Source organism: Terrapene carolina, unplaced genomic scaffold, assembly GCF_002925995.2.
Source record: "Terrapene carolina triunguis isolate 2854851 unplaced genomic scaffold, T_m_triunguis-2.0 Scaffold211, whole genome shotgun sequence".
In the NCBI taxonomy this organism is placed as follows: domain Eukaryota; kingdom Metazoa; phylum Chordata; order Testudines; family Emydidae; genus Terrapene; species Terrapene triunguis.
Window position 1 is genome coordinate 37,663,385 of NW_020664562.1, and position 20,146 is coordinate 37,683,530.

Below are 20,146 nucleotides of genomic sequence, written 5' to 3' on the forward strand. Positions count from 1 at the left end.
AGTGTTTTTTCTTAAAAATTTCTTACAGATCGAGAGCCAGAACAACTGTTACAGCTGCTAATTTGCTATAAACAAATATCTAAGGCAAAGGAGGTTTAGTGCTTCATTTCAGAAAGTTCTTGCTTAAATGCAGCTTTGACCTTTATCGAACACAACTCAAATGCACCATTTTAAGAACAACATTCTACATTATGAAAGGAGGAACATACAAAGGGTAAATTATTTTTTGGTATATTAAAATGTTTGGTCCTTACAAATATATATGGGGTTCCCTCGCTCTCTCTTTCCTTCTCTGATTCAGTTCATAGAAAGGGAAGTTAATGAATGTGGCTGTGTGCGAGTGTGTTATACAAACATGCATGTTATTAAAAGTTTGGAGATTTGGCTCTGGTAGTTGACTACAGTATGTTTATATAAAAAAAAAGTTTTGTATCCATAAACCACACACAATGAATTCAGGAGAGAAAATATGAACCACTCTTTCTTCTGTTAATCCTTTATGACTTGATTCACCTGGCTTAATACAGCAATTCCCTATATACTTTCACCAAGTGGTAATAAGCTTCAGCTCAAAATCAACTGTAACAGCATGCAAATTGCTGACTGCCCCAAAATGGTCAATTTAAAACATTTGAATCTAGTTACAACCTTCTTTTAAAAGGAGGCTGAAAGAAGGCACAGCATTTTTACCAAACAAAAATAGTCAGAAGCCACTCACAGTAAAGTTATAGCCTTTACCAGCATTTAAGCCTGACAGTAACATAGAAAAAACAACCCAGTCTATGTCCTATTGTTACCTGCAATCAGAGTTGATATAGAAAGAAAAAGCATTTCAAAGATTCCTCTGAAAGAAATTCACATGCTTTGCCTACAATATGTCTATGAAAGTTCCTGGGTGCCTGTTTTATTCAATGAAGATTAACTACAGACGCATGCATTATAGGCTGCATGTATTCTGGAGAACAGAAGCTGAATGACAATTGTACAGGCACTGCATTGTACGTATTTCAGCTGCCCTCTGTTCTGTTCATTTCACACTTGCAGTAAGTATTATGAATGGATCTCAGCTCATTTTTCAGCGTTAAAAACAGAGCCTCACACGCACTGCCTTGTAAAGACGAATAGATATCAAACAGATCTTACCATGTATGTGCCACTGTGAAGCGACGGCGTTGACGGATGCTTTTATTCACCAGCAACTTTCTGAAAAAGCATGGAGAGTTCCTTGGAGAGCTGCGAGGTGAAATTTTTGGAGACGTGGGTCTGTTCCCTGGCAGTTTGGGAAGCTCAAGTTCTAAATGCATTTGTTCTTTGAAAGTCTTTATGTAAATATCTGACTCTGGAGCAGCAAGTTCCCTAGAAGAATCTTTTGCTGTCATAGCTTGAATGTTGTGTTAGCTTTCACCATTCAGAAAAAATAACAAAAAACACATCACAGAGACATTGCTTCAGATTCAAACGCTGATAGATTGACAAAGCCTAGCCCAGTCATTCACAAGGCTGAGTCCCGAATGGAAAAGCTGCCTAAAACAACAGCAACCTAAATCGAAGAATGATAAGTCAGTGCTTTATCAGACAGAGCTTTATCAGCCCAGCTTTCTCTCTGAAAATGCGCCAAAGTGCTTTCTGTGTCAGTAGCCTCCTTGTGGATGTGGCTTGTCTGCAAGCTACACACTGACACTCACTGAATTCATTCAGCTGAACATACCAGCTCATGAAAAATTCATAAGAACTCCCTCCCGATCAAGCCTTTTAATAAAATACTTCATCAAGAAAAGAAATACTGGCTTTGTCTGCATATACTAAGAAATAAAGCTGTTTCCAAACATTACACAACAGTGTAACCTGGTTTATTCAGGCCCAACATAAAAATATCTTCATTCAGAATTATTTGTGTAACCCACACTGCAGTAGCTCCACCCATGACATGCTTATTGGCTCAATATTGTTTTGACAGCTGGACTCTATTCAGCCCTTCCTTATACTGTGTATGTGTCAGATTTTCATGACATTTTAAAGAGGGTTCTAACAGTTACAGTGGATCATGCTAATCTGCGTGCTCCCAAGCAGCCTCTATACACATCCTAAGGGTCCCTGATGATGACTTTTCTGAACCAACCCAATGCTAGCATGAGTGCATGATTTGCAAGAGGGAAAGGTGGGGAAGGGAAAAAATGCAAGTGTCAACCTAGCAGGGGAAAAAATGACAAAAGCTGCTAATTATTACCTAAAACTTTGGTAAAATCTTCAAGAATGTGCATCCTACAGTTGGAGTAGCATACTCTGGTGCAGTTCTCATTGCTATTATAATGGCTGAGTAGGAGCAAAACAAAAACCCTTATGGCAGTGTGAGCCCACATATCTGAAAGATAACTAAGAGCACTGGGATGGTCAGCAAAGGGTGACTGAAAGGAGATGGCTAATGCTGATGGTTGAGAAGTGTGTCAATTCCACTGGAGCAGGAGGAAATTAAAATAAAAGTTCAGATTTAAATTAAAAGTAAGAATGTTCTTTATGGATTTTTTTTTTAAGATGAGCTAGTATTGTGAAATTTAATTATAGAATATAATCATAGAAATATAGGACTGGAAGGGACCTTGATAGGTCATCTAGTCCAGTCCCCTGCACTGAGACAGAACTAAGTATTATCTAGTCCAGTGGTTCTCAAACTTTAGCAAACCGATGACCCCCATTTGGATTTAAAATTTTGCGCGGACCCCACCAAGCTACCCACTCAGCCCAAGGCCCCATCCCACCTCTTCCCCGCCTCCTTCTGCCCCCTCCCCCGAGCACACCCGTCCCCACTCCCCTCCCACCCTCCCAGAGCCTCCTGCACGCCGCTGAACAGCTGTTCCGTAGCATGCAGGAGGCACTGGGAGGGAGTGGGAGGAGTTGATTAGTGGGGCCAGCACCCCAGACATGACTGACCCCCTGGAGTACCCTCGAGGACCCACAGGGTCCACGGATCCCAGTTTGAAAAACCCTGATCTAGTCCATCCCTGAAAGGTGTTCGTCTAACTTGTTCTTAAAAACCTCCAATGACGGAAATTCCACAGCCTCCCTACGTAATTTGTTCCAGTGCTTAACTACCCTTGCAGTTAGCAAGTTTTTTCTAATATCTAACCTAAATCTCCCTTGCTGCAATTTAAACCCTTGTCCTGTTCTCAGTGGGAAAGAACAATTTATTCTCCTCCTCTTTATAACAACCTTTTATGTACCTGAAGACTGTCCTGTCCCCGCCTCTTTAGTCTTCTCTTCTCTGAACTAAACAAATACATTTTTTTCAATATTTCATTGTAGGTCATGTTTTCTAGACCTTTAATCGTTTTTGTTGCTCTCCTCTGGACTCTCTCCAATTTCTCCACATCTTTCCCAAGTGTGGTGCCCACAACTGGACACAATACTCCAGCTGAGGCCTTATTAGTGCTGAATGGAGTGGAAGAATTATTTCTTGTAATCTCAGTTATTACTCTGGAAAGGTGGTAGGCAAAACGTGGGTGGGATGGTAGTACTATAATTTCTGGGCATTTTGGTTTGTCTTTGCTTTAGGTGTAGATAGGGCCAACTTTTACATATAAAAGGCAACAGAACCCAGGCAAGAAGTTTAGAGAGACGATTATCTTGTCTTCCTGTAAATTAGAGTTGTTGGTAGTTGGAATGGGATGCTAATGGCTGAGGAATAGCTAAGAACATCCTCCATATTTAAGCAGGAGAAGATGGCCCTTTAAATAGGAATAAAAAGTTATTTCCTAGATTGTGTGAAAAGTGAAGAAGGGAAAGATAGCCCGTATCAAGCCAGACCTATGAGGAAGTATTTTGGCCTCTCAATAGGAGTTGAATAAAGCTGCTAACATATCAATTACACAACACACCATCCTAACCTCAGGGTCTTACATAGCTCTTTTCATCTATAGAACTCAAAGCATTTTACAAAAGTGGGTAAGTCTTATTTAGCTTCATTTTTCTGATGGGGAAATTGAAACAGAGGTTAAGTGACTTGCCCAAGGTCTCACAGCAAGTCAATGGCCAGGTTGGGAGAAGGACCCAGGTCTCCCAACCTTCAGTCTATGCTCAATCCATTATATTACTGTTACCTGTTTGCCTTCATTACCATTTCTTGGCAATATTATCAATAACATTGCTTGGTTAATGCTTATGTAATGTTCACTGTGATGCGTACAGACCTAAGACCTTTTCTTCCAATATTAGCATGGTGGTTTAAGTTGGGGAAAAGTGTAACATGAAAAGTTATAAACTCAAAAGGGGGGGGGGAACCTCCAAAATCACTAAATCTCTCTCTTCAGTACAGTTCTCCTTCAGGCCTAAAAGCTGCTGGCAACGTCCACATAGTGGGAATGGGCCAGAAAGCAGAAATACAGTAGAGAGCTTACCTCAATTGCTGCTATTCTATATCCTTTTCCACCAGCACAAAGGTAGAAAAGACCTGTCAGCTCCCCTTCTAAAAGAGGGGATAATGAGATACTATGTTTCTAGACTCCACCCCAGTGGAATAAAGGGAAACATTTAATCCTTTCAGAACATCAGGTGTTAAATCGGCTGTTACATTACTCTTCACTTTGCCTGCATTGATAGATAAAAGACAAAAGAAAACCTAAGAATCATTCCAACAGATTAATAAAATTCATGCAAATGCTTAATCTGGAGTTCAAAGCAAAATTCAGGGATATTCTCTAACACATCATGAGGCAAAACAACCTATGGAGACAGTAACACTAAAACTCATTTATTTTAAAGAATATATGTTGCAGTTTGAAGAATTAATATTTCCGAACAAATGCAAAATCCTTTAATAAGAATATATAAAAGCAGGGAGAAAGAGTGGGGATTATACAGCGGCTCAGAACACACAGCAAGAAAACCATGCAGCACAGAACAGATAAATATAAGGAGGTTACTTACCTGTAACTGGAGGTTCTTCGAGATGTGTTGTCCTTATCTATATTCCACTGAGACTTTACTCATGAGCGCCATGCATCCGGAGCTGGACAATTTGGAAGTAGTAGCGTCCGTTGGTCTGTGCATGCACTCTTGCTTCGCCTCAAGGTTTTGTCTGAAGTGATGAAGGGTGGGGCAGACTGACTACTTCTCCAATCAAACAGATCCACAGCAGAGGGGAAGGAGGGCGGGAAGTGGAATACTGATAGGGACCACACATCTCAAAGAACCTACAGTTACAGGTAAGTAACCTCCTCTTCTTCTTAGAGTGATGGTCCCTATTGTACTCCACTGAGGGTGATTAACAAGCAGTACCTTGGATGGGACAGTTGAATGGAGAACAGTCGTGCCGAATGAGGCTTCCGTCACAGAGTCCTGCACCAAAACGTAGCTGTCCTACATATGTCTGAAAGTGGCACATTGTGGAGGGTGGCCATAGTCGATTCCTGGGCTCTTGTGGAATGGGCTCTCATCCCAAGAAGTGGAGGCAGTCCTGACAACTGATAGCGGAGCATAAAGCACCCCAAATTCCTCTTGGAAATCCTTTTTGTGGAGATCGCCTGCCCTTTAATCCTCTCAGCTATAGCATTAAACAGTCTAAGGGACTTCCTGATTGGTCTCATCCTCTGCAGGTAGAAGGCCAAGGTCCTGAGGATGTCAAGGGAGTGAAAGCGCTGTTCCTTTGATGAGTTGTGAAGCTTTGAAAAGAAAGCAGGTAAGTGCATAGGCTGGTTGAGATGAAACCAGGATACAATCTTTGGTAGAAACTTGGGGTGCAGGCACAGGGAGAGTTTGTCCTTATGGAATGTGGTGAAAGGGCCCCATCATGGCCCCAAGTTCACTTAGGCTTCTCGCTGAAGTAATAGCCATTAGGAAGGCAACATTCATGGAAAGGAGGGACATGAAGCCAGTGGCTCAAAGGGCGGTTTCATTAACACTGATAGAACAAAGTTGAGGTCCCATTGGGGGGTGATAGGTTGTATGGGTGAGGAAGTCCTGAGAAGATCTTTCCAAAACCTGGTAGTCAACAGATGTGTAAATACTGAGTGTCCTTCCACGGGAAGGTGGAAGGCGCTGATAGTTGCTATGTGGACCTTGAGATAATTGAGCGCGAGTCCCAATGTCTAAGGACAAGAGGTAGTCCAAAAGAAGGAGAATGTCCACTTCCTCTGGGAAAAGCTCTTTCTGATGGGCCCCAGAGGCAAAGCGTTTCCACTTGGCCTGATAGGAACACCTCATGAACTCTTTTCTGCTGCTGGAAAGGATGTCTTGTACTGCCCATGAACACTCCCATTCTAGAAAAGATGCCCATTCAAATACCAAGCTCAGTGGTGAAATGTTAGTGGATCGGGATGTCTGATACTGCCGTTGTGTTCTATGAACAGTTCTGGGAAAGCAGTTAGGGGAAGTAGAGGATGGGCTGACATGCTGAGAAGATTAGAAAACCAAACTGATGCAGCCAGAATGGGGCGATCAGAATGACTGTGGCCCTCTCCCACCTGATCTTGTAGAGGACTCATGAGAGGAGTGGAAGAGAGGGGAAGGTGTAGTTGATCTGGTCTGACACACACACCTCTTGAGCAGTATATGCTGCATTTGTTGTTGACACGGGAGGCAAAAAAAGTCCCTGGTCTAAGGCCTGGTCTACACTGAGTTTAGTTCGAATTTAGCAGCGTTAAATTGAATTAACCCTGCACCCATCCGCACAACGAAGCCATTTACTTCGACATAAAGGGCTCTTAAAATTGATTTCTGTACTCCTCCCCGATGAGGGGAGTAGCGCCGAAATCGACATTGCCATTTCGAATTAGGGTTAGTGTGGCCGCAATTTGACGGTATTGGCCTCCGGGAGCTATCCCACAGTGCACCATTGTGACCGCTCTGGACAGCAATCTGAACTCTGAAGACGTCAGCGTCATGAACCCTTCCCAGCCATCCCATGTTGATGTTGGTGAAACGTCCCTTGTGATCCACCAGTGCTTTCAGCACCATTGAAAAGTACTCCTTGTGGCTTATGTACTGGCTGCCCTGGTGCTCCGGTGCCAAGATAGGGATATGGGTTCCATCTATCACCCTACCACAGTTAGGGAATCCCATTGCAGCAAAGCCATCCACTATGACCTGCACATTTCCCAGAGTCACTACCTTTGGTAGCAGCAGCAGCAGCTCAGTGATTGCTTTGGCTACTTGCATCACAGCAGCCCCCATAGTAGATTTGCCCACTCCAAATTGATTCCCGACTAACCGGTAGCTGTCTGGCGTTGCAAGCTTCCACAGGGCTATCGCCACTCGCTTCTCAACTGTGAGGGCTGCTCTCATCTTGGTATTCTGGCGCTTCAGGGCAGGGGAAAGCAAGTCACAAAGTTCCATGAAAGTGCCCTTACGCATGCGAAAGTTTCGCAGCCACTGGGAATCGTCCCACACCTGCAACACTATGCAGACCCACCAGTGTGTGCTTGTTTCCCGGGCCCAAAATCGACGTTCCACAGCTAGAACCTGCCCCATTAACAGCATGATCTCCAAAGCACCGGGGCTCGCGGTTTGAGAGAATTCTGTGTCCATGTCCATGTCCTCATCACTCTCGTCACCGCGCTGCAGTCGCAGCCTCCTCCTCGCCTGGTTTTCCAGGTTCTGGTTCAGCATAAACTGCACGATAATGCGCGAGGTGTTTACAATGTTCATTACTGCTGTCTTGAGCTGAGCAGGCTCCATGCTATGGTATGGCGTCTGCACAGTTCACCCAGGAAAAAAGGTGCAAAACGGTTGTCTGACGTTGCTTTCACGGAGGGAGGGATGAGGCTGTACCCAGAACCACCAGCGACAATGTTTTTTACCCCATCAGGCATTGGGATCTCAACCCAGAATTCCAATGGGCGGGGGAAACTGCGGGAACTATGGGATAACTACCCACAGTGCAATGCTCCAGAAGTCGATGCTAGCCTCGGTACATGGACGCACACTGCCGAATTAATGTGCTTAGTGTGGCCACATGCACTCGACTTTATACAATCAGTTGCCAAAAATCGAATTCTGTAAATTCGGATTAATCCCGTGGTGTAGACATACCCTAAGTCCTGCATTGGGTGAAGATGTCATTTATTATGGAGTTGTGAAGCCCCCACTCGTGACTCGCCGGCAGCTAGGCTGCCGACAACAGGATCTTGTGGGCAATGCACCAGTCCCATAGACTGACCATTTCTGCACATAGAGCAGTCAACCTTGTTTGTTGATGTAATAAATGGTGGTGGTGTTGTCCGACATAAGAACATGATGGGAGCAAATGGAAGGTAGAAACACTTGATGTGCTCCGCGTACCGCCTGGAGTTCCAGAATGTTGATGTGCATCCTGGATTCCCGAGGGGTCCATGTCCCTTGCATCTTGTGGGCTCCCATGTGCTCTCCCCATCCTGTGAGGGATGCATCCGTGACAATCATCCTGTCCATGGAGGATGGGAGAAAGGGGATCCCTGTCCAGACCTGCCACAGGAGGGAAGAGAGCATGGGGTGCCGGGGAGGGGAATTGTCAGCATAAGGTCCATGGCATGTTGTGTAGGTGAGTACACGCTCTGGAGCCACATCTGTAGACAGCGAAGGTGGGGCAAGCAAAGGCAGTGACCTCTGTGCAGGCTGCCATGTGGCCAACGAGAGATAAGGAAGTCCTGACTGGGACAGACGAACTGTTGACCACCTGGGTGATGAGTTCCTGCAGAGTCTGGAACCTATCCCTTAATAAGTAAGCTTGTGACCGAGTTGATGGAGGCCCCTATGAAGTCTAGAAACTGTGTGAGAATCAAAGTTGATTTTTCAACATTAAAGCTGACTTCCAGGGATGAAAGGAGTCTGAGCAACATGGAAGTCAAGATTCAAGCTTCGTCTCTGGATTGTGCTGCTAGAAGCCAGTCACTGAGATAGGGGAAGTGACGGAGGTGGGCTTCTATGACAGAGAAAACTTTGGAGAAGTCCCAAGGAGCAGTAGTGAGTCCAAATGGTAGGACCCTGTACTGAAAATGCTGATGGCCCACAATGAACCCCAAGAATCTTCTGTGGGTTGGATGGATGTCTATGTAAAAATTGGTGTCCTGTATATTGAGAGCCATAAACCACATGTCTTTTTCTAGAGACAGTATGATCTGCTAAGGTGGCCATACAAAACTTGGGCTTGTGGATAAAGTGGTTGAGGCAATGGAGATCCAAGATTGGCCTCCACCCTCCCTTCTTCTTGGGTACAGGAAGTAAGTCAAATAGAGCCCTGTGCCCTGGTAGTTCAGAGGAACATGTTCTATAGCTCCCCTTTGCGGTAAGAAAGCTACTTCTAGGGCCAGGATATTATCATGAGAGTGGTCCCTGAAAAGGGATCAAGGCGGGGGACATGGATAGAGGTAGAGTGGGGAACTCTATTGTATAGCAATAGTGGATGACATACAGGACCCACTTGTCCATTGTTATTGCACTCCAGGCAGGTAAGGAGAGTGTTAGATGACCCCCAAAGGAGGTGGGTAGGTTGCATTTCCATGGTGGTTGACAGCACTCTAGCGGCACTCAAATATCGTTTCTGAGAGGTTTGAATGTGAGATGATGAAGATTGCGAAGGAAGACGCAGGGAGCCAGATCATTGGAGCTTATGAGTAGGTTCTTATGGCCTCTGGTGGAAGAACTGGGGAGTCCTGAATCTATGTAGGTGGCAGGTGGTAGAACTTCTGCTTGGGTGCAGGTGTATTGATACCCAGGATCGAAGTCTGACTCTGGAATCCTTGAAAGAGTGGAGGGAATTGTTGGTCTTCTGATTAAACAGGTGCGATTCATCAAAAGGAAGGTCCTCAATGGTATTCTGCACCTCTCTGGGGAAACCTGATGAGTGCAACCATAATTCCCTCTGTATGACAATGCATGTGGCCAAAGAGTGTGATGAGGTATTCGCAGCATCCACGGCTGAATGTAGCACCATTCTAGCCACCAACTTGTCTTCCTCCAGGATATACTGGAAACATATTCAATCTAGCTGAGGCAGCTTTTCAGTAAAGTCCTTCAATTTACCGTAGTTAAAGAAGTAATATTTGGCTAACAAGGCCTGATAGTTTGAAATTAGAGGCATGTTGAAGAGAAGACCTTGTGTCCCAAAACGTCTAAGCATCTGCCCTCCTTATCTGTCGGGTTAGTGCGCGGGTGTTGCTGCCTGGACTGTTCTCTGTTGCTGCTTGCACCACCAGGGAATTGGGGGGGCAGAGGTGAGAAAAGGAACTCTGATCACTTAGCTGGTACGTAGTCCCTCTTCTCTGCCTCCTTGGGGGTTGTGCTTGTTTGGACTGGTTGGAGAATGGCATCACTGATTGGTAGAGCAATGCTGCTCGGTACCAAGGAATAAAGGATGTCCAGGAGCTGGTACTGTTCGTCTTGTACTTCCTCCAGTGGAATATGAAGTTCATCCACCATCCTTTGCAGGAGTTCTTTAATTGCTGAAAGTCATCTGGAGGTGAGGAGGAGGCTGAAGTTACTGAAGCATCTGGAGAGGATGATGGGAAACGCTCTTGCTCTGGCGGTACTGTCACAACTGGACTCATCGGTTTGTCCTCCATAACCGGTTCAGAGCGCCTGCTTGAGCGCGCCCTAAGCGGCGATAGGGCAGAGCCTCCCTGGCTGAATGGGCAGGTTCCAAGGGTGGGTTTTGGGGCCAGGATCACTGATAGAGGAAGCAAGATGGATCTGGCAGATGTTGCGGAGGGCCCCATGGAAAGGGCAACCAATAATTTCCCTGCTTCTGGAAAGGAGGGTACTGCCACGCTGCTGGCAGTCCTTTAGAGTACTCATAGTGGTGTAGGGAATGGGCGGCCTTTGTGCTCCATTGGAATCCTCCAATGACGAGAACTCAGATCCCAGTTCCAATGGTGGTACCATCAGAGCCAGTGGAAAGATGTAAACCACAGGCAGATGAGTCAAAGCGTGACCTGATTTCACCAAGTCCTGGATAGGAGATCAGACCTTCCTAGTGCAGTTTGCAGAGGAAGCCGTGGATAACTCAGTTCTCTAGGATGAGCCACTCGTGTGGTTCCAGTGATTTCTCCAATCGCCCCAGTGATAACGATATCTGTTCCATAGTTGGAGCCGGTGCCGGAGCAGAGGACTGCCCCAGAACTCACGGATCCCTTGTCTTAAGGGAGGCAGACATTGAGGGCGGGCACAGTGCTCAGTATCGGGGGATCCGCTGGTCTGCGTGATTTTTTGTTGTGCTTGTGTGCCTTGGAATGTTCTGTCTCTCTGTGGCTGTCACATTGTCCTTCTTTGGTTTGGAGGAAGACTTACTGCACGCTTCTTTGCCTCCCAATTAGGCCCTGTCATGGGGTCCATAGTGGCAGTACCATCGGAGCCCGACTCAATCTCTGTAGCCAGAGGTGCACTCCTGGCTTGTTCAGGCTAATATACAGAATTGGTTCCCTGGCCTGGGTTGGACTAAGGCCTCATGGCGACTTCCATGAAGTGCTTCTTGAAGTGGAGAGCCCGGCCTGCTCGGGTATAGCTATTGGCCAAACTTACCTAGAACCTGGTGTTTCCAATAATGTTAATTTGAAATAACTAACAGCCTGAGTCTTCTCCTGAACTTGGCTGTCTCTCTAGTTCTGTCTACAAGAGAGACTCTCCAAAACCTTTAATACTCCTGATTTGGCACTAATAAGACTCATTTAGATTGGCTATCAAGGTGATCCAGCAGAATGATCATGTCTCTATTCAGAATCCTAGCACATAAAATGCCCTGTAATACTCTTCAAAACAAAATAACCTTTACTTTTTATGAGCAAAATACATGGGATGTGAAACACTGATAGCTAATTGATCTGTAGAACAGGCAGCTGAAAGAACTTGATAATAAAAGTGAAGAGAGGGGCTACAAAGCCAACCGAATTCAATCAAATACACATTAAAGGAAAAGGAATGAAAACTGAACTTGGAGGAAAAGACAAAGTGTAATTCAGTTTACAATGAGGGAGATTGGTTTTTACTTTGAGCTTTTGGTGGGGACAATTCCTTGTAAAACATAAAAGAAAGTAAAAAATCCTAGAGTTGAGGGGAAAAAAACCTAATACACTCCAAGTATCTGATGAAGTGGGTTTTAGCCCACGAAAGCTTATGCCCAAATAAATTTGTTAGGCCTGGTCTACACTACGAGTTTAGGTCGACTTTAGCAGCATTAAATCGAATTAAGCCTGGACACGTTCACACGACGAAGCCCTTTCTTTCGACTTAAAGGGCCCTTTAAACCGGTTTCTTTACTCCACCTCCGACAAGGGGATTAGCGATAAAATCGGCCTTAGCGGGTCGGAATTGGGGTAGTGTGAACGGAATTCGATGTTATTGGCCTCCGGGAGCTATCCCACAGTGCTTCAATGTGACGGCTCTGGACAGCACTCTCAACTCAGATGCACTGACCAGGTAGACAGGAAAAGCCCCACAAACGTTTGAATTTCATTTCCTGTTTGCCCAGCGTGGAGAGCACAGGTGACCACGCAGAGCTCATCAGCACAGGTAACCGTGATGGAGTCCCAGCATCGCAAAAGAGCTCCATCATGGACCGAACGGGAGGTACGGGATCTGCTCGCCATATGGGGAGATGAATCAGTGCTAGCTGAACTCCATAGCAGTAAACGAAATGGCAAAATATTAGAAAAGGTCTCCAAGGCCATGAAGAACAGAGGCCATAACAGGGACGCACAGCAGTGTCGCATGAAAATTAAGGAGCTAAGGCAAGCCTACCACAAAGCCAGAGAAGCAAACGGAAGGTCCGGGGCAGAGCCGCAAACATGCCGCTTCTACGCGGAGCTGCATGCCATGCTAGGGGGTGCAGCCACCACTACCCCAACCGTGTGCTATGACTCCCTCACTGGAGAAACACACAGGGAAGCGGGTTCAGGGTACGAGGAAGATGAGGATGAAGATAATGTAGATAGCTCACAGCAGCAAGGAAGCGGAGAAACCGGTTTCCCCAACAGCCAGGATATGTTTATCACCCTGGACCTGGAACCAGTAACCCCCGAACTCAGCCAAGGCGTGCTCCCAGACCCTGAGGGCACACAGGGGACCTCTGGTGAGTGTACCTTTGTAAATATTACACATGGTTTAAAAGCAAGCGTGTTTAATGATTAATGATTAATTTGCCCTGGCAATCGCGGCCAGTACAGCTACTGGAAAAGTCTGTTAACGTGTATGGGGATGGAGCGGAAATCCTCCAGGGACATCTCCAGAAAGCTCTCCTTCATGTACTCCCAAAGCCTTTGCAAAAGGTTTCTGGGGAGGGCTGCCTTATCCCGTCCGCCATGGTAGGACACTTTACCACGCCAGGCCAGTAGCACGTAGTCTGGAATCATTGCATAACAAAGCATGGCAGCGTATGGTCCCGGTGTTTGCTGGCATGCAGACAACATCCATTCCTTATCGCTCTTTGTTATCCTCAGGAGAGTGATATCATTCAGGGTCACCTGGTTGAAATGGGGCGATTTTATTAAGGGGACATTCAGAGGTGCCCCTTCCTGCTCTGCTGAACAGAAATGTTCCCCGCTGTTAGCCACACGGTGGAGGGGAGGGGTGAAGTGATCATCCCCGAGAATTGGGGGTGGGGGGGAGGGGGGTTAGTTGGGTTTGTGCTGCATGTTAACCCGGAAACCGCAGCCCCTCCTTTTACATTGCAAACCCATTTTAAATGGCCAACCCAACGGGTGCTTGGTATGGGAAATGAGGGCGCTACTGTTTGAAACCATTCCCACATGTTAAGAAGGTTAAAAAAGCCAAAAGACTGTGGCTTACCATGGCTGCCTGCAAGCCGAAATCTGTTGCCTGGCACTGCGTGAGTGATCTCTCACACCAAACCGGCAGGCCCTCAATATAAGAGGAAAAATGCGACCTTGTAACGAAAGCACATGTGCTGTGTAATGTGAACATCAAAATTTAACGTGAAAGAGTGTACCCATTGTTCTCTAAAATGTGTCTTTTTTTAACCACCTCTCCCTTCTCCTCCACCAGCTGCAAATGTTTCTCCTTCACAGAGGCTAGTGAAGATTAGAAGGAGAAAACGGCGGACTCGGGATGATATGTTCACGGAGCTCCAGATGTCCTCCCACGCTGACAAAGCACAGCAGAATGCGTGGAGGCAGTCAATGTCAGACTACAGAAAAGCACAATATGAATGAGAGGAGAGGTGGCGGGCTGAATCGCGGGATGAACAGAGGAAGTGGCGGGCTGAAGATGATAGGTGGCGTCAGCTTGCAGACAGAAGGCAAGAGTCAATGCTCCGGCTGCTGGAGCATCAAACTGATAAGCTCCAGCGTATGGTTGAGCTGCAGGAAAGGCAGCAGGAGCTGAGACCGCTGCTACAGCCCCTGTGTAACCAACAGCCCTCCTCCCCAAGTTCCATAGCCTCACCCAGACGCCCAAGAACACGGTGGGGGGGGGGCCTCCAGCCACCCAGTCACTCCACCCCAGATGATTGTCCGAGCATCAGAAGGCTGGCCTTCAATAAGAGTTAAAGTTTTAAACTGCAGTGTGTCCTTTTCCTTCCCTCCTCCCCCACCCATCCCGGGCTACCTTGGCAATTATCCCCCTAGTTGTGTGATGAAGTAATAAAGAATGCATGAATGTGAAGTAACAATGACTTTATTGCCTCTGCAAGCGGTGCTCGAAGGGGGGAGGGGAGGGTGGGGTGGTTGGTTTACAGGGAAGTTGAGTGAACCGTGTGGGGGGGGGCGGAGGGTTCATCAAGGAGAAACAAAACGGAAGTTTCACATCGTAGCCTGGCCAGTCACAAAACTCGTTTTCAAAGCTTCTCTGATGCGCACCGTGCCCTGCTGTGCTCTTCTAACCGCCCTGGTGTCTGGCTGCGCATAATCAGCGGCCAGGCGATTTGCCTCAACCTCCCACCCCACCATCAATGTCTCCCCCTTACTCTCACAGATATTGTGGAGCGCACAGCAAGCAGCAATAACAATGGAGATATTCTTTTTGCTGAGGTCTGAGCGAGTCAGTAAGCTGCGCCAGCGCGCTTTTAAACGTCCAAATGCACATTCCACCACCATTCGGCACTTGCTCAGCCTGTAGTTGAACAGGTCCTGACTACTGTCCAGGCTGCCTGTGTACGGCTTCATGAGCCATGGCATTAAGGGGTAGGCTGGGTCCCCAAGGATCACGATAGGCATTTCAACATCCCCAACGGTTATTTTCTGGTCCGGGAAGAAAGTCCCTTCCTCCAGCTTTCGAAACAGACCAGAGTGCCTGAAGACGCGAGCATCATGTACCTTTCCCGGCCATCCCACGTTGATGTTGGTGAAACGTCCCTTGTGATCCACCAGGGCTTGCAGCAGCATTGAAAAGTACCCCTTGCAGTTTATATACTCAGTGGCTTGGTGCTCCGGTGACAAGAGAGGGATATGGGTTCCATCTATCGCCCCACCACCACAGTTTGGGAATCCCATTGCAGCAAAGCCATCCACTATGGCCTGCACGTTTCCCAGAGTCACTACCCTTGATATCAGCAGGTCTTTCATTGCCCTGGCAACTTGGATCACAGCAGCCCCCACAGTAGATTTGCCCACTCCAAATTGATTCCCGACTGACCGATAGCTGTCTGGCGTTGCAAGCTTCCAAAGGGCTATCGCCACTCGCTTCTCAACTGTGAGGGCTGCTCTCATCCTGGTATTCTGGTGCTTCAGGGCAGGGGAAAGCAAGTCACAAAGTTCCATGAAAGTGCCCTTACGCATGCGAAAGTTTCGCAGCCACTGGGAATCGTCCCACACCTGCAACATGATGCGGTCCCACCAGTCTGTGCTTGTTTCCCGGGCCCAGAATCGGCATTCCACGGCATGAACCTGCCCCAGTAACACCATGATTTCCACATTGCTGGGGTCTGTGCCTTGTGAGAGGTCTATGTCCATGTCAATTTCCTCATCACTCTCGTCGCCGCGCTGCAATCGCCTCCTCGGCTGGTCCTGGTTTTGCTTTGGCATGTCCTGGTTCTGCATATACTCCAGGACAATGCGCGTGGTGTTCATAGTGCTCATAATTGCCGCGGTGATCTGAGCGGGCTCCATGATCCCAGTGCTATGGCGTCTGGTCTGAAAAAAGGCGCGAAACTAGTATCTGACGGACGGAGGGAGGGGTGAGTGACAACATGGCGTACAGGTACAGGGAATTAAAATCAACAAAGGTGGCTGTGCAACAGGGAGAAACACAAACAACTGTCACCCAGAATGGCCCCCCCAAAGATTGAACTCAAAACCCTGGGTTTAGCAGGCCGTTGATTTCACGGAGGGAGGGGGAAGCAAATGAATACAGAACAAATCTATTTTTTACATCTTAAGCTGGCAGACGACGGTGCAGCATGACTGATAGCCCTCGGCATCTTCTGGGTGCTTGGCAGAAAATAGCATACTACGACTGATAGCCATCATCGTCAAGACAGTTCGATAGGACTGAGCATGTCTGCCCAGGTGCCCATGATTGACAGCCACTGCAGTACGACAACGACGGATACCAATCGTAATATACCATCTTCTACCAAAAGACAAGGGGCTGCTGCTGTGTGCAATGCAGCCCCACGTCTGCCAGCACCCAGATCGCCGATGAAGGCTACCAGTCATACTGCACCGTCTACTGCCAAAAGGCAATTAGCTGCTGCTGTGTAGCAATGCAGTACCACGTCTGCCGGCACCCAGAGGACATATGGTGACGGTGAGCAGAGCTGAGCTGAGCCGGCTCCATGCTTGGCGTGGTATGTTATCTGCACAGGTAACCCAGGTAAAAAGGCGCGAATCAATTGTCTGCCGTTGCTCTGACGGAGGGGGAGGTGCCTGACGACATGTACCCAGAACCCCCCGCGACACTGTTTTGCATCATTCAGGCATTGGGATCTCAACCCAGAATTCCAATGGGCGGCGGAGACTGCGGGAACTGTGGGATAGCTACCCACAGTGCAACGCTCCGGAAGTCGACGCTAGCCTCGGTACTGTGGACGCGGTCCGCCAACTTAATGCACTTAGAGCATTTTATGTGGGGACACACACAATCGGCTGTATACAACCGATTTCTATAAAACCGGCTTCTATAAATTCAACCTAATTTCGTAGTGTAGACATACCATTAGTCTCTAAGGTGCCACAAGTACTCCTCCTCCTTTTTGCTGATACAGACTAACACGGCTACCACTCTGAAACCAAACTTTGAGGGTATCCATAACTGCCAACAAGGATGGGTTGTTAACCTTTCAATTAACACTTTTTCCTGCTAAAGATTCTATTATTTATACATTTTAAAGTCCTGGTATCAGGATAAAATAAAATACCAGTCCAGTGCACAAAAGTGGAAAGACGTGTATGCTGTGGGAGAGGAAAGGTAGTTGGTTGACTCTCTTCACAATGCTTTCTGCCAGTGTCAGAGTAATTGGGTGCTTCTTCCAAAAGGAATACTTTGTGAAAACACATTATTTAGATCAAAATAATTAGGAAGCTCCTCACTCTGTCACTTAGGTCATTGTTCCACCCAGAGACATTAGCAAGGATGAGTCAACCCCATAGAAAAAAAAAAGTAAGAAAAAAATGTTCATGTAACAGATGTTGGAAAACTATATTTTCTTCACACGACATACTCTGAGTCCCAAAAGATAATGCTAACCTGTCAACAAATTCACTAGAGGGTATTTCAAAGGAATTGCAGATTGCTGGTACTAGTGATTAAAAAAAGAAAGAGACAAATAAAACTTAATTTTACAATCAAGGAGTCTATTTAAATATCAGATTTTAACATTTTATTTGAAAAGTATAAGTGACTGCCCTTTCCAATACCCTTAAATAACTTGAGAATTTTAAAATATTATTTTTAGGTAATATAGTGAATATTAAAATACAGTTCAACCTTGAAAAGAATTACCGTGAAAAATGACATATTTTTGCTCAACAGATAAGCGCCCCATGTGTGTGCAGACTAATATGTGCTTGCTCTCAATGTAAGTCCCAACTGCTTTTTACTCCTGTTAGCTCTGGGAAGGCTTTGGTTATAAGGGAGAGAAAGCTTGATTCCATTCCCTCTAATGCAGCATCCACGGAAGTGTTTACTTGATTCCAATTATTTACTTGTGCAAACATGTGATGACAGTAGGGGTTGCACAGGTGTCACAGAGAGGAGATCACCATCTCCAGAACCTTTATTAATAAATAGTGATGTGGCGAAGGAAAGAATCTAGTTTGACTCTCCAGAACTGGTAGTGAGAAAAACCACAATCTTTTAATTTGTAAACTGAGCACATATGATGTGGAAACCACTAAGACATAATACATATTAAACTTCACATTGATAATACAGTCACTTTTCAGGGGAGAATTGTACTTTAAATGCCATCAATGCTAGTTTTGTAGTGTTCCTATGAAATATATGCCAACAAATGAAAATTATTTTAATGAACATAATGGACTCCCTGTAGATATTTAAAAATAATATCCCCTTTCTAGAAGGCCCAAGAGACATGCTGAATGCATTCCACTGATAAGTAGTGTTGGCAAAATATTTAGCAGGAACACAATCAGTCTCCCGTTTGAATTCAAGGATGTTAATTCTTTCCGTTCTACTCTTGATTTTACCATTAGCTCTGTCTGAAAAAGCAGAAAATCTGATAAAATAAGCCCTTATTTTCAAACTAGAAATGAGTCAATCAAAAATATTCAGGTGTTTTTTTTAAAAATCACTCTATATCAGTCTTCCCCATTTTTACAAAATAATTTTTTCTTTCCCATCTTCCCCCATCCCAACAACTATTTTTTCTTGAACCGCTTGTTTTATTTATATTAGGCCTGAACAACAGGAATTGGGTCAATCTGACTCAAGATGAAGGTGCTCAACCATTCATTACTACAATATGGTAAAGGAAAAGGCATTCTGCAGCATAGTAAATGACGTCCTAAATCATATGTAACCCCAGTGTACAAAAATAATAAAATTGTAATAGCAAAGGTATTATTTCGAATAAGCCAGGAAGAGCTCTGACTCAGTAGACAACAAAAAGAGCTCTCAATAGTGTGCTCTTTTATGGAACTCTGAGCAATGTCCAACAAACAATCTTTTGGACTAGGAAATGGGAATAATTTTTGAACAGACTGTTTCAGTTTTCTTTTTTCATTCTGCTAAAGAAAAAAAAAAATCTCACACACTCTCCTCCTTCTGCTTGTTTGCAACATCTGCTGCTTCACTGCCTAGAGCTTCTGGAAGGTGGCCTCTGAAGAGTTCCATTAAAAAATATGCAACATGTCTGATAGCTTTGCTTACATTTTACTGAACATTTCCCAGACAGTGGTGGTTAAAAAGAAGCTGCAATAAATCTCTGATTATTAAATGCACGTCTGCTCTGTGGTGTGGTTTAGCATTAGCAAGACAGATTCCCCACACTAAAGCAACAGAAAAATCTATTAGAATTTCTCATACTATTTACAATTCACTGCAATTTCCACTAGCCCAAGATGAAAGCTAAAATTTTTATTTTAATTTAGTGGTTTAAAATTATACAGCCAATAGCTCTACTATTGAGTTAGGGACGACTGAAATGCATCTGATGACTGGACAAATAAAACTACTTTTTGCAAAAGCTATCAAAAGAGACCACTGTGGGATATTGTAAATGGTCATAGAAAACACAGAGCCGTAACACACAGCGTCAATTTGGTTTGCAGAATAAAAAGAGCTAGGGGGCAAAGTGAAAAAAGAAAGAAGCAAGAAGCTATTGGAAAAGATGGTCCTTGAATTTATCTTAAATATTCCAATACAGTTAGCCAAATGTAATTGTTGAACAAGATTTATCCAGCTTCTAAGCAGTGGTAGTTCTGAACTCTTGTTATTTAATCACAGTATATTCAGTTTTCTTGGTATAGACTATTTAAACTGCTAAAGATCTTGTATATTAATTTTTGGCTTTTCCCCTTTCAGAGACGCGAGCATCATTTGTGTACGCATTTCGTATTCTGTATATTTTGACTCTTCAGAAATGCCCCGTCCTCCTAGGGAGACCAAGAGGACACGGAAGACTTGGTTCATACTAGCCATAGATAAATGACTCTACCTCAATAAAAAACACATCAACAGCATTCACTTGTATGTATGCTACTCTACGTGTTCATAACAGTTACCACCTTAATGTGGCCAGCCTGAAGTTTAGAGCTCTTAAAGAGAACGC

The 20,146-nt window shown here is 45.4% G+C and overlaps 1 protein-coding gene across 2 annotated transcripts in view; it reads right to left on the reverse strand.

Annotated features, from left to right (window-relative positions):
* The window catches only part of LOC112115931 (cAMP-specific 3',5'-cyclic phosphodiesterase 4B), a 395,215-nt gene that overhangs the window by 293,281 nt on the left and 81,788 nt on the right, over nt 1–20,146 (reverse strand). Inside the window, exon 1 of one of the 2 annotated variants that reach the window (XM_024213162.2) lies at nt 1,144–1,388. The exons of the other annotated variant lie outside the window; for it this stretch is intronic. Within the exon in view, the coding sequence (XP_024068930.1) occupies nt 1,144–1,379 (236 nt within the window). The 5' untranslated portion in view covers nt 1,380–1,388. Of the gene's footprint in view, nt 1–1,143; nt 1,389–20,146 lie in introns of those variants that run through there. 2 annotated transcript variants of the gene reach the window in all.